This window comes from Coregonus lavaretus, assembly GCF_964263955.1.
Source record: "Coregonus lavaretus genome assembly, contig: HAP1_SCAFFOLD_489, whole genome shotgun sequence".
Classification (NCBI taxonomy): Eukaryota; Metazoa; Chordata; class Actinopteri; order Salmoniformes; family Salmonidae; genus Coregonus; species Coregonus lavaretus.
In genome coordinates, this window is record NW_028162170.1 from 309,937 (window position 1) to 323,761 (window position 13,825).

A 13,825-nucleotide genomic window follows, 5' to 3' on the forward strand; every position below is an offset into this window, starting at 1 on the left:
ACCTGGTGGTACGAGAGGATGAGTGTGGCCAGCCAGCCTGTTGTGCCTCCCCCTCTCCCTCCCTCCCTCCATTTCTCTCTCTCCATCTGCAGGACTCTTAAGGCTCCTGTGCGGACTGTCTCGGCTCGTGCCCTCCCAAAGCTGGCTGTGGTGATTTAAGACACGGTGTGTATGTGTGGATTTGTTTGTGGCCTCTGCCCCACTTCACTGTCCATCCGCCTACCCTTGGCTCCCCTCCTGGGCAGCGACCACCACCCCCCTCAGTATGTCTCTGAGTCGTTGAGTTCCTCATCCTTGTAGAAGCCTCCATCGTGGTCGCGGTGGCCGATGTTGTTGAAGCTGCAGTAGGAGCTGTGCTCGCTGCGCAGCACGGGCAGGCTGTCGAAGGTCACACTCTTGGAGGGGCTGGTGGTGTAGTGGTTAATGGCACTGAAGGACAGGCTGGGCGCCGGGTTGCAGGGGGACACGGGCATCATGGTGGCCAGGATCAGCGCCAGGCAGTCCGCCACGTCTTTGTTGGGGGCGCAGGCCAAGGCAGGCGTGTAACCTGAGGGGTTCAAACAGAACAGCAGAGGGTCACTTCAGGAGCATCACCGTTTACTATAACACTGTTGGTGAAAAACATGAAATAACAGCAGGCTAGGAGATACAAAGTTAAGACAATAACCAAGCAGTGGACTAGAGAGAAACAATTGTGGACACATTGAGAAGAGAAGTACAGAAGAAAACGGTGTTAGCGTTATGGATCTTACCATTCTAATCGACTGCGAGCACGCTAGCACCCTTCACTAGTAGCTCCTGAACCACCACCGTCAGACCATTTCTGGCTGCAACGTGTAACGGCCTGAGGAGAAAGTACCGTCAGATTAGCCAGCAGCAAATGAGGATACCTCCCAAATGCCAGACTATTCCCTATATAGTGCACTTCTTCTAATTCTTCTGGCCCAATTAATACAGCTGAACCATACGTACGTCTGTAAGGCTGCGTTAGTCGAGTTGATGAGGTTCCTGTCTGTAATCTTCTCCAATATCAACAAAGCACTGGTTTCATGCCCCTTTAAAAACCAGAGTCAAACATGTCAGACCAAAATTTCAACCAGAGAGAGCCAACTGTTCAGATGAACGTCATCTTCATGTGGGGATGCTCACCTTACTGCAGGCCAGATGAAGAGCAGTGTTCTTGACTGCATCCTGCAGGGTGAGCTCTGCTTTGGCACTGCTCACCAACAGCTCTGACACAGACAGAGAAACATAAAGAAACTCAATTAGGAAATGAAGCGACTTATTAAAATGTAAAACAGACATGTTGAACTTAAGCCGGCTGGGCGAGGCAAAGCGGAGGAGAGGGGGCTGCGTACCGACAGCGTTGGTTTGTCCGTTCTCAGCAGCCATCATGAGGGAGGTCTTCCCGGAGGCATCGGGGGAGTTGACCTGGGCGTTGTGGCCTAGCAGCAGCTGAAGACACTCCACGTGGTCCGTGAAAGCCGCCGCATGCAGGGGGGTCCTGGAGAGAGAGGAAACTTATTTCACGGATATCATGTAGGACTGTTATAAACAAGTTTGTTCAATTAACCCTGTTTATACCATAGAAATATAAAATCACTAATAGATGTATTAAAAGTAATCTACAATCCCTCATCCAACCCCAGAGGTCATTTTATTCCCAAGACAACATTATTCTCCAGAAGAAAAGGACTTTGTCATGTGCTGTAGTTACCGGTTCTTGGTGTCAGTGGCGTTGACAATGGCCGGCCCCAGAGTGTCAATCAGCATCTCTGCAGCCCCCTCGTTGTCATTGATCACAGCACAGTGGAGGGGGCTGAACGAGTTGCCCTCGGTGACATATGCTATGACAAAGTCCTGTTTCAGTGTAAGGTCCTCCACTGAGAGTCATAACCCCTAATTCTGTTGTAGTCTTGTTCATTCCCCCACATGGCTCCGTCCACACCAATCGAATGCTTTTCAAGCCACAAGAGGGAGTGAATGAGTGTACACTTCATGGAGGAGAGAACAGAGCTACAGTCCAGTTAGTCAGTACGTACCGTTGTATGTAGGGGTGTAACGATCCATCTACTACATCGATGTATCGATTTATATTCCTATGATCCAACTACATCGATCTGTGCTCGGTGAGTTGGCCTTTTGGACAACATATATCACTCTAACATCGTTTTAAAATGTAATAAATCGATTGTATCGATTCTAGGAAATAACCCATTGGATTTAAGCACGTCAGACTTTATATGGATGTTTTTTCTTAGCACTTTTAATGATAAAGGCTTTAAACATTACTCGATTCAGTCTGCCTATCCGTGACGTCATCGCCCCACGCCAGCAGCAGCGCAAAGGCGCAAAGACAACAAAACATAGCATGGCGGACGACAGAGGAGAAGCCGACGAGCGAGAAATTATCAAGCCACCATTGCGGTCCTTACAAGAAACAGGAATCTAGGAAACTTCACCTGCACTGTCCAGTATCCAGGTATTTATTTCAGTCACACTGGTTGAATTTTTGGCTAAAAGGTTACTGAATCGATTTCAAGTCACTGAATCGTTTCGGATCGTATCGTTCTAAATGAACCAATATCGTCCTTGAATCGTATCGACAACCACGAATCGTGATACAAATCGAATAGTTACACCCCTAGTTGTATGGCCTGCCTAATTCAGGGACATGTTTACGGTGCTGAAGAGAGAAAATCAGAAAATATCTAGTGTTCCGTTAGTCCAGTACGTACCGTTGTAGCAGGCCCAGTGTAGTGGCGTGTAGCCCTGGTTGTCTGTGATGACGGGGAGGGTCTCCACTGACTGGGCGGCGTGTAGGAGCCCCCCCAGCACCCCGATGTGTCCGGATTCCGCCGCCAGGTGGACAGGGGTCCGCCCCTTACAGTCCCGAACCAGGAAGCTGGCGCTGTGCTGCAGCAGGGCCTCCACACACTCCTCATGACCCGTCAACGCCTGGGAGGAAGGGCAGGGAGACAAGAATGGATTTGAATAACTAATAATCAATGATATAATAATGAATCATCAATTATTACAAATGATGTCTGGAGGCAGGTCCCCCTACAGGGATGAATACACCACTACCCATGGACAACTACTTTTCTGAAGATAATATGTATATTTGAGCCTCCCCGTCTCTTTCTGTGTGTGAGCGTATACAGCCAGCTCTCCTCCTCACCCCTCTGTGTAGCGCTGTTCTGCCCCACTTGTCTTTGGCTTCTACGCTGGCTCCCTTGTTGAGTAGTGAGTACACACAGTCTGTGTGTCCGCTCAGCACTGACAGCATCAGAGGGGTTCTGATACACAAGACAACAAGGTCATATTACAAACTGGTAATAACCAGGCTGAGTCCCAAATGGCAACCTATTCCCTATATGGTACACTACTTTTGACCCGAGCCCATAGGGTTCTGGTTTAAAGTAGTGCACCAAGTAGGGCATAGGGTGCCATTTGGGACGTAGAACTAGTGTCAAAATCTCTTTATTTCAGGAATTGTATCCAAAACCCAATTGACTTACTGTCCATTCCCGTCTTGAACGTCCACTGCACTCTGGAGGTCAGCATTTCCAATCAGCAAACGCAAACACTCCGAATGACCGTTGGTAGCTAGAGGAGGATAAACAGAGAGGATATAAGAATGTGAGATGATTGACCGTTGGTAGCTAGAGGAGGATAAACAGAGAGGATATAAGAATGTGAGATGAATGACCGTTGGTAGCTAGAGGAGGATAAACAGAGAGGATATAAGAATGTGAGATGATTGACCGTTGGTAGCTAGAGGAGGCTAAACAGAGAGGATATGAGCTGATTGCTGGACGACTATTACCTTCACATGAACAGACAGATTTCTAGAACAGTGGTATTGGTAGATGACATCCTCATGATGTTAACACAGCAGATAATAAAACATTTTGGGGCTGAGGCCCTCGAAGCCTGTCACCTGCTAGCTGTGTACCTGGCTCTGGATAGAAGTCCCCCTGTGCACTGATCTAGGATCAGCTTACCCTCCCCAGATCCTCAGCAATAATGACAAAAAATGACCTTAGATCAGTGTGTAGTGGGCATTTTCACACTATGCTATATAATATCCCTAGAGTGGACATTGGCGTCCTAGCAACATGACCAAACAAATGTCCATCTTGGTAAGGAAAACTTTTGAATTACAGAATCTCTAGGTCTTACGTGATATCCTATGCGTACCTGCAGCGTGGATGGGGGTCCTCTTCAGGGTGAAGTCTTTAACCAGGATGGAGGCTCCCTGGTTGATGAGGACGTCAACACACTCCACATGGCCTTTAAAGGCAGCCAGGTCCAGAGGGGTGCGCCCCTGGCTGTTCCTCACGTCTAGATCCAGCAGAGACTGAACCAGGACCTCCATAGCATGGTGGTGGCCGTGGTACGCCTGAATGGAAACAAACACACAGTCTGAAGCAAAGTCCAGTGGTATGCCTGAACAGAAATACACTCCTAATATAATCAATGTCCTATAGTAGACCAGTGGTATGCCAGAACAGATATACACTCCTAATATAATCAATGTCCTATAGTAGACCAGTGGTATGCCAGAACAGATATACACTCCTAATATAATCAATGTCCTATAGTAGACCAGTGGTATGCCTGAACAGATATACACTCCTAATATAATCAATGTCCTATAGTAGACCAGTGGTATGCCTGAACAGAAATACACTCCTAATATAATCAATGTCCTATAGTAGACCAGTGGTATGCCTGAACAGATATACACTCCTAATATAATCAATGTCCTATAGTAGACCAGTGGTATGCCAGAACAGATATACACTCCTAATATAATCAATGTCCTATAGTAGACCAGTGGTACGCCTGAACAGAAATACACTCCTAATATAATCAATGTCCTATAGTAGACCAGTGGTATGCCTGAACAGATATACACTCCTAATATAATCAATGTCCTATAGTAGACCAGTGGTATGCCTGAACAGAAATACACTCTTAATATAATCAATGTCCTATAGTAGACCAGTGGTATGCCTGAACAGAAACAGTCCTAGACCCCTAAAGTAGACCAGTGTCTCTCAAATCGGGTGCCCATTTTTTCTCCCGCCCAGCATCAACATCGAAGGTCCCTGCCAAGCGTGAGATTTAGAAACACTCTACTTCTCCTCTGTTGGAGGTTGATTAACTCAAATGGCAAAATAAGGAAATCATCCTCATCATCACCGTGTCAAAATATGCATGTATTTTACACTAATCAGGAACAGATAGGAACATGGTGTGTGAGTGTCTGGACAATCAACTTTTCGTGGAAAAACAACACCATGCCTGCATCCCAGATAGCACCCTATTTCCCATGTAGTGCAGTACTTTTGATCTGGGCCCATAAGGCTCTGGTCAAAAGTAGTGCACTAAATAGGGAATAGGGTGCCATTTGTCATGTGGCGAGACCCCTACAGGAGCAGGTAGGCTTTACTCACAGCTAAGTGTAGGGGGCTGATGGGAGCTCTGACATCAGAGTCGTTCAGGATGTCTGTCCCTGAGGTTTCCATTAGCTGGGGAAAGACAAGGACGGGCCAGTTTAGACTTGTAACATATTTACTTTGAAGGTTAGTCTAGTAGCATGTTTCATGTTGTAAATCTCAGTGACCAGCCCCTGCAGACATACTGGGGTGTTGCATTCGTATCTTAAACAAGCTAGTGTGAGGAAAAGTAACCAACTGGTACTTACCACATCTAAAGGTGTTTCACTTGCAATCTGGAAAAAGAACATCAAGAGTGACGATGCGGCCACGACAAACATGCAACCACACCTTAAAACCTACTGAATATCAACGTCTGTCCCAAATGGCACCCTATTCCCTATATAGTGCATTACTTTTGACCAGAGCCCTATGGGCCCTACAGCCATTTGGGACGCAGACAAAATGGTCTGTGAATGCAGGGCGTCTAGTCCCCTGTGGTTCTGACTCACCAGCTCCAGACAGAGGCGGTGTCCGTACGCAGACGCGTAATGGACTGCGTTGTAGCCCTGATTGTCCCTGATCCCTGGGTTAGCGTCGTTTCGCAGCAAATATTCCAGACACCTAGAGGTCAGAGGTCAAGAGTTCACTAATCATTATACCAACATCAAGACAGACAGATAAGCAAGCAGAGACACTTTCCCAAAGGAGACGTGGCCAAGCTTTCACACTGCAGATTTAACACTAGTATGTATTCAAACACGACCAACAACATACTCTAGACTACAGTGAAATGTGAAAGGTCATGGCACCACAACATACTCTCCAGACTACAGTGAAATGTGAAAGGTCATGGCACCACAACATACTCTCCAGACTACAGTGAAATGTGAAAGGTCATGGCACCACAACATACTCTCCAGACTACAGTGAAATGTGAAAGGTCATGGCACCACAACATACTCTCCAGACTACAGTGAAATGTGAAAGGTCATGGCACCACAACATACTCTCCAGACTACAGTGAAATGTGAAAGGTCATGGCACCACAACATACTCTCCAGACTACAGTGAAATGTGAAAGGTCATGGCACCACAACATACTCTCCAGACTACAGTGAAATGTGAAAGGTCATGGCACCACAACATACTCTCCAGACTACAGTGAAATGTGAAAGGTCATGGCACCACAACATACTCTCCAGACTACAGTGAAATGTGAAAGGTCATGGCACCACAACATACTCTCCAGACTACAATGAAATGTGAAAGGTCATGGCACCACAACACACTCTCCAGACTACAGTGAAATGTGAAAGGTCATGGCACCACAACATACTCTCCAGACTACAGTGAAATGTGAAAGGTCATGGCACCACAACATACTCTCCAGACTACAGTGAAATGTGAAAGGTCATGGCACCACAACATACTCTCCAGACTACAGTGAAATGTGAAAGGTCATGGCACCACAACATACTCTCCAGACTACAGTGAAATGTGAAAGGTCATGGCACCACAACATACTCTCCAGACTACAGTGAAATGTGAAAGGTCATGGCACCACAACATACTCTCCAGACTACAGTGAAATGTGAAAGGTCATGGCACCACAACATACTCTCCAGACTACAGTGAAATGTGAAAGGTCATGGCACCACAACATACTCTCCAGACTACAGTGAAATGTGAAAGGTCATGGCACCACAACATACTCTCCAGACTACAGTGAAATGTGAAAGGTCATGGCACCACAACATACTCTCCAGACTACAGTGAAATGTGAAAGGTCATGGCACCACAACATACTCTCCAGACTACAGTGAAATGTGAAAGGTCATGGCACCACAACATACTCTCCAGACTACAGTGAAATGTGAAAGGTCATGGCACCACAACATACTCTCCAGACTACAGTGAAATGTGAAAGGTCATGGCACCACAACATACTCTCCAGACTACAGTGAAATGTGAAAGGTCATGGCACCACAACATACTCTCCAGACTACAGTGAAATGTGAAAGGTCATGGCACCACAACATACTCTCCAGACTACAGTGAAATGTGAAAGGTCATGGCACCACAACACACACAACAGTAAGAGAGGTGTGAGACGTACTTTCCGTCTGTGTCGGAGGCAGCAGCGTAGTGGAGCGGGGTGCAACCCCTTTTATCCAGATCGTTCACACTGGCCCCAGACCCCACCAAGGCAAACAGACACTGGTAGTTACAATTGGCTGCCGCATAATGCAGAGGACTCCTAGAAGAACGCACAGAAACCATTCAACATCAACAACAGAAACAGCTTATTGGAGCTGTATAACATTTACATTTTACATTTACGTCATTTAGCAGACACTCTTATCCAGTGCGACTTACAGGAGCAATTAGGGTTAAGTGCCTTGCTGCAGTGCACATAGACACATTTTTCACCTAGTCAGCTAGGGGATTTGAACCAGCAACCTTTCGGTTACTGACCCAACGCTCTTAACCGCTAGGCTACCTGCCGCCCAATCTTTCCCATAATAATTCCTATATGCCCCTATACTATATTCCCCATTATCATAAAGATCACATATGAAAGTTATTTGATGCCACAGACAGACCTTCCGAAGCTGTCCTTTCTGTTGAAGTCTGCCCCTGTGTTGAGCAGCAGATTCAGACAGTCCAGGTTCCTGGTAACAAGATATCAAGTTCAGAAAGGCTCTCGTACATCTGAGCTATCAGGTGAATGGTAACAAGATATCAAGTTCAGAAAGGCTCTCGTACATCTGAGCTATCAGGTGGATGGTAACAAGATATCAAGTTCAGAAAGGCTCTCGTTCATCTGAGCTATCAGGTGGATGGTAACAAGATATCAAGTTCAGAAAGGCTCTCGTACATCTGAGCTATCAGGTGGATGGTAAAAAGATATCAAGTTCAGAAAGGCTCTCGTACATCTGAGCTATCAGGTGGATGGTAACAAGATATCAAGTTCAGAAAGGCTCTCGTACATCTGAGCTATCAGGTGGATGGTAACAAGATATCAAGGTCAGAAAGGCTCTCGTTCATCTGAGCTATCAGGTGGATGGTAACAATGAGAACCTGAAAGAAAAGAGAAACCCGTACACTGCTCTTGCTAGTATCACTGTTTTTATAATGCTACTAAAAGCAATAATAAAAAGTGATACTAGCAAGAGCAGTTTGCAGGCTTCTCTTTCAAGAAGATATAAAGACAATTTAGACCAGAGCGCAAGTCAATACCACCATGGCATGGAACCACATTATACAGAAATGATACCGCACTAATGATCTATACGATTTTTTAAATAACTCTAAACAATACTGCTAAACCATGTGAAATGTAAGAGTGTGAATATGTGTTTGTTCTTTCTGGTGGCTTTCCAGTTCATGAACTAAATATTCCTTGGTGTAAAGCCTGGACCAGTCCACTCACCCAACAGCTGCTGCAGCATGTAAACAGGTCCTTCCAAAGTCGTCAGGGGTGTCTATATCAAAGCCTGATGAGAGGAGCTTCCGACAGCAGTCAGAGAACCCACTGAGAGCAGCCAGGTGGAGGGGGAACATCCCATGGACGCCTCGCCTGCAACACATTTTTACATTTTAGACTTTAAGCAGACACTCTTATCCAGAGTGACTTACAGTTGATTCAGCTAAGATTGGAAACAGCACCACATCACAGTCCTCATTAAACCCCACAGCAGATCAACACATCAGAATGCTGCAATGCCCTGTCTATCAACCCCCCACACACCACAATGTGTTGAGCATAGTCTCCAAGCGGGAATTCGGTCAATGACAGAATTGCAGATGCATGTTGCATTATTGCTGGAAACTGTGTGTGTGTGTGTTCTCACTTGGCTGTGTCAGCTCCGTTCGTGATGAGTGTATTGATGAGTAACTCATGGCCGTAGCGAGCAGAGATGTGCAGAGGTGTGTTTCCATTATTTTCTTCACAGTCGATCTCAGCACCTACAGAACACACACACACACACAGACACACACACAGACACACACACACGTCAACCACTTGACCCTAGAGGCCTCATGAAGCTTCATGTTCAACCACATTGCAAGTAACATTGCTCTGTGCCAGTGAATCATGGTTTGAAGACTAAAGACAATGCTGAAGAGCCTACTGGTTCATATATATTCAGTTGAGAGCATTCACAGCGACTCACCATTCTGGATGATGGCTTGAGATCTGGAGAAGCGTCCGTGGATGGCCGTCATGTGGAGGGGGGTCTTTCCATCTTTACTCTGCAGATAGAAAGACAAAGATGGTTCACACGGCAGTCTGTGCTGCTGACCACAGGCAAAATCAAACACGTATTGGAGGAGCGCTTGATTGCATTTAGTTTGCATTGTTAGGCCTATTCCATTGGTATTTGAATGTAGACCAGGGCCAAATACTAAGCCATGTGCTGCGTCAGTGTGTGCGTCCCAAATGGCACCCTATTCTCTTCATAGTGAACTACTTTTTGAACCAAAGTAGTGTACTTATAAAGGGAACAGGGTGCCATTTGGGACACAGCCGGGGGGGGGGGGGGGGGGAGAGGGCCTATCCTATGTTGATTTATGACAAGTTCATTGACTAGGAATCCTCATCTCATTCCCAGACCCAGTGTAACCCCTCTTCTCTAGGTAGACTTCCATTAACTCCTCCCACTCCAGGACAGAGTACTTATCTGAGCCATCACCCCTAAAAAGAGGTGGAGCACTAACATCTGACTTCACAACCAGATTCAGCTTGGACGCATCAATAAAGGTTGACCCACACTGCTCAGGCAGGGGAAACTGCTGGGGTTGGTGAGGGGGACGGGCAGGAGAAAGACTTGAAACCCCAGGCTGCAGTAAACTCGCTCTGATAGATTCTCCTATCTCTGAACCAATCTGCTTAATAAGGTCACTAAGCTGACTCGGAGGCGTCCCATTATCACCGAGTACTGTGGATGATGGTACATCAAAAGACAGAGGTGGGATACCCTGGTCAGGTGGAACAAACAGCCTACCCCTCCCAGTGCTTGCAAACTCAGGACTAGCAAACGCTCTACTCCCAGGAGCTGACTGTACAATTGGTGTAAATGGAAGGACACCCCTCCCTCTACCCACACTAAAATCCCCAGCATAACACGGGTGCATTTAGTGCATTCAAATACCCCCCCCAAAAAATGCAATAAACAAATTCATCCAAAACATACAAATAAGCACGAATACCTGTATCTAATGAATATGCTACATTCACTTTCACTGTTTACAGTATATATTCACTTACAGTAAGCCATCAACAAATTCACATGCGCAGGTCGTGCACCTCATCCACATGCACAGCTCCGGCGGTCGGCTTGAGCTGACCAGTCGGCAGGTCACGTAATTAGGACACTGCCACAACTGGAATTCTGATGGTTGGATAATTTTTATTCGACCTGCACACGAAGAGACAACACACAATATGTTAGCTCTTGGTGCAGCCACAGCTCTCGGGCACCTTGCTAGTTGAAGGTCAGGCAAAAGAGAACAGGTGCTGCATGCACACATTCAGTGCCTAACAACACACTATACAATACAAGTAAAATGATATACAACATAATTCTGACAAAATAAATGACATACCTGTACACGAAGAGACAACACACAATAGTTTAGCCCTTGGTGCAGCCACAGCTCTCGGGCACCTGCGTGAGCACATAGACACTCACTCAAACACTGCCCCAAATACTCCCGAGTTACAATAGGTACCCTAATTAGCGAGCTCGGTGAAAGTTGTTAACATACATCTTTATATTGTCCACATTGTAACAAAACCTATAGTTGCGTAACAGCACTTTGTGTAACTTTACCACAGTTTTATATCGACAAATTACGGCGCCAAGGACAACATACCTTGCTAGTTGAAGGTCAGGCAAAAGACAACAATAAGAGGGTACATAAATACAGATAACCCGCGATGGACCAAACCAAAATATACAAAACTTTTACAATTAGGTGTATTTACAATATAGATATATAAAAATGTTTGTACACCAAAAAATTACATTAGCTATGCAGCTGTAATTAAATAAAAACCACATTGAATTAATATTATTATTATTATTATTATTAACTTATTAACATCCCCTCTTGACCTGGCCTAGTTGAACTGTCCTTGTGTGCAATTTGGTGCATAATCTAGGGGAACAACATCACACTACTACATTCACCCCTACTGTTTTACACTATATTATAAACACAAAACAAAACACATTACCTCGAAGGTAACAAAGCAAAGAAAGAAAAAAAACATTCCACACCCACAGGGCGACAGAGTAACCCAGTGTAGTCCCTTAATTCTAGACCCACAAATGGTCGATCAGCTGGAAAGCTATCCCGTGAAGGATTAGGAAAAATAAGAGGTAGCTAATCCCTTATTCAACCCTATACAAAAAATGCCAAATACATTTTATGCTGATGAACTACACACAAAGTTACATGAATTGTCAAAAATATTAGACAAACCCACAAATCACTCTAAGACCCACTTAGATTACCACATACACACAACAGAGAAAAGGTAGGCAATATCCTACCGTCACTGAGAAACCAAGAATTGTTTCATTTCCTGTGTAGACATAGTTTGGATTAGCCTATTCACTGGATTAATAAATCTACCTAGTCTAGTCCGAACACCCTCACCCAAAAACCTAGCAGGAATGTCACGGACAGCACCAACCGTGCTCAAAGGTCTAACCTCAGGTTGGGGAGTACTACAGATCAGCATATCCGGAGCCAGCACACTTTCAATTTCCGACTCAACACTAGTAGTGTCAGACGACTGATCAGAATCCTGGTAGATTGTCACAGACCAGACTGACAAAGCATCTTCAACCAAGTTAACAACATCAGGCACAGCACCATCCCAGCTGAGTGGAGTTTCACTATCAGAATTCTTGTAGGCTTTGGGGATCTCAGCCCCGAAACCTGAAGGATCTGGAGAAGGTCTGTATGGAGGAGCGGGCCAAAATCCCTGCTGCAGTGTGTGCAAACCTGGTCAAGACCTACAGGAAACGTATGATCTCTGTAATTGCAAACAAAGGTTTCTGTACCAAATAATAAGTTCTGCTTTTCTGATGTATCAAATACTTATGTCATGCAATAAAACGCAAATTAATTACTTAAAAATCATACAATGTGATTTTCTGGATTTTTGTTTTACATTCCGTCTCTCACAGTTGAAGTGTACGTATGATAAAAGTTACAGACCTCTACATGCTTTGTAAGTAGGAAAACCTGCAAAATCGGCAGTGTATCAAATACTTGTTCTCCCCACTGTCCTGGATATCATTTTTATTTTAAATTTTTTGTCATTTAGCAGACGCTCTTATCCAGAGCGACTTACAGTTAGTGAGTGCATACATCATTTTTATTTTTCATACTGGCCCCCCGTGGGAATCGAACCCACAACCCTGGCGTTGCAAACGCCATGCTCTACCAACTGAGCAACATCCCTGCCGGCCATTCCCTCCCCTACCCTGGACAACGCTGGGCCAATTGTGCGGCGCCCTATGGGTCTCCCGGTCGCGGCCGGCTACGACAGAGCCTGGATTCGAACCAGAATCTCTAGTGGCACAGCTAGCACTGCGATGCAGTGCCTTAGACCACTGCGCCACTCAAAGGGTGCCAGCTTTGCAACCCATCTCTGCTCGCATGCATCGTCTCGGCTTTGTAAGAATATATTTGAGTGGATTGTTGTCGGTCCACACAGTAAACTTATGCCCTCGCAGCCAATGGCTGAATTTATCATGAATGGCCCATTTCATGGCTAGAAATTCCAGCCGGTGAGCAGGATACTTGGATTGTGCATGATTAAGAGATTTACTAGCAAAAGCTATCGGCCTGGCTATGTCCTTCCCATCTTGCACTTGTGATAGTACAGCTCCCAAACCACTAGTAGATGCATCCACGGAAAGTAGAAATGGCTGAGAAAAATCTGGATGAACCAGCAGTTCCTGGTCAACTAGTGCTGATTTCAAAGCTTCAAAAGCGAGTCGACATTCGGCAGTCCAGTCTGCAGCAGTGAGCCTGCGAGGGGGACCAGGCCTCTTCCTACCCTTGCCTCTCCTAGGCTTCTTCTGACCTGTAGTTAGCTGAAACAATGGCCTAGCAACCATGGAACAATTCTCAATGTAGTGCTGATAGTATACTACCATACCAAGGAAATAACCTATTTTGATAGGAGACAGTGTGACACCATCAGCTTCCATTATCTCACTCTCAGTCACATTCAATATGGTTTGAACTTTAGCAGGGTCAGTGGCTACACCCTCCTGAGAAATGATGTGGCCCAAAAACTTTACAGACCTCCTCAGAAACTTGCACTTAGACGGAGACAGTTTAAGGTT

At 45.5% G+C, this 13,825-nt stretch overlaps 1 protein-coding gene and 1 long non-coding RNA gene across 2 annotated transcripts; both read right to left on the reverse strand.

Moving 5' to 3' along the window:
* Positions 1-460: 460 nt before the first annotated feature.
* Positions 461-996, reverse strand: LOC311119505. The gene is made up of 3 exons (XR_014611983.1): positions 973-996; positions 753-844; positions 461-547 (listed from the first exon to the last, which is right to left on the reverse strand). It is a non-coding gene; the product is annotated as an uncharacterized lncRNA (long non-coding RNA).
* Positions 997-2,700: 1,704 nt separating this feature from the next.
* Positions 2,701-3,559, reverse strand: LOC311119511 (uncharacterized protein; the record flags this gene model as incomplete). The annotated part of the gene is made up of 3 exons (XM_084194188.1): positions 3,522-3,559; positions 3,182-3,299; positions 2,701-2,958 (listed from the first exon to the last, which is right to left on the reverse strand). Exons 2-3 carry the CDS (start codon positions 3,287-3,289, stop codon positions 2,701-2,703), a joined length of 366 nt encoding a protein of 121 aa, XP_084050314.1. The 5' UTR covers positions 3,290-3,299; positions 3,522-3,559.
* Between the last annotated feature and the right edge of the window lie 10,266 nt (positions 3,560-13,825).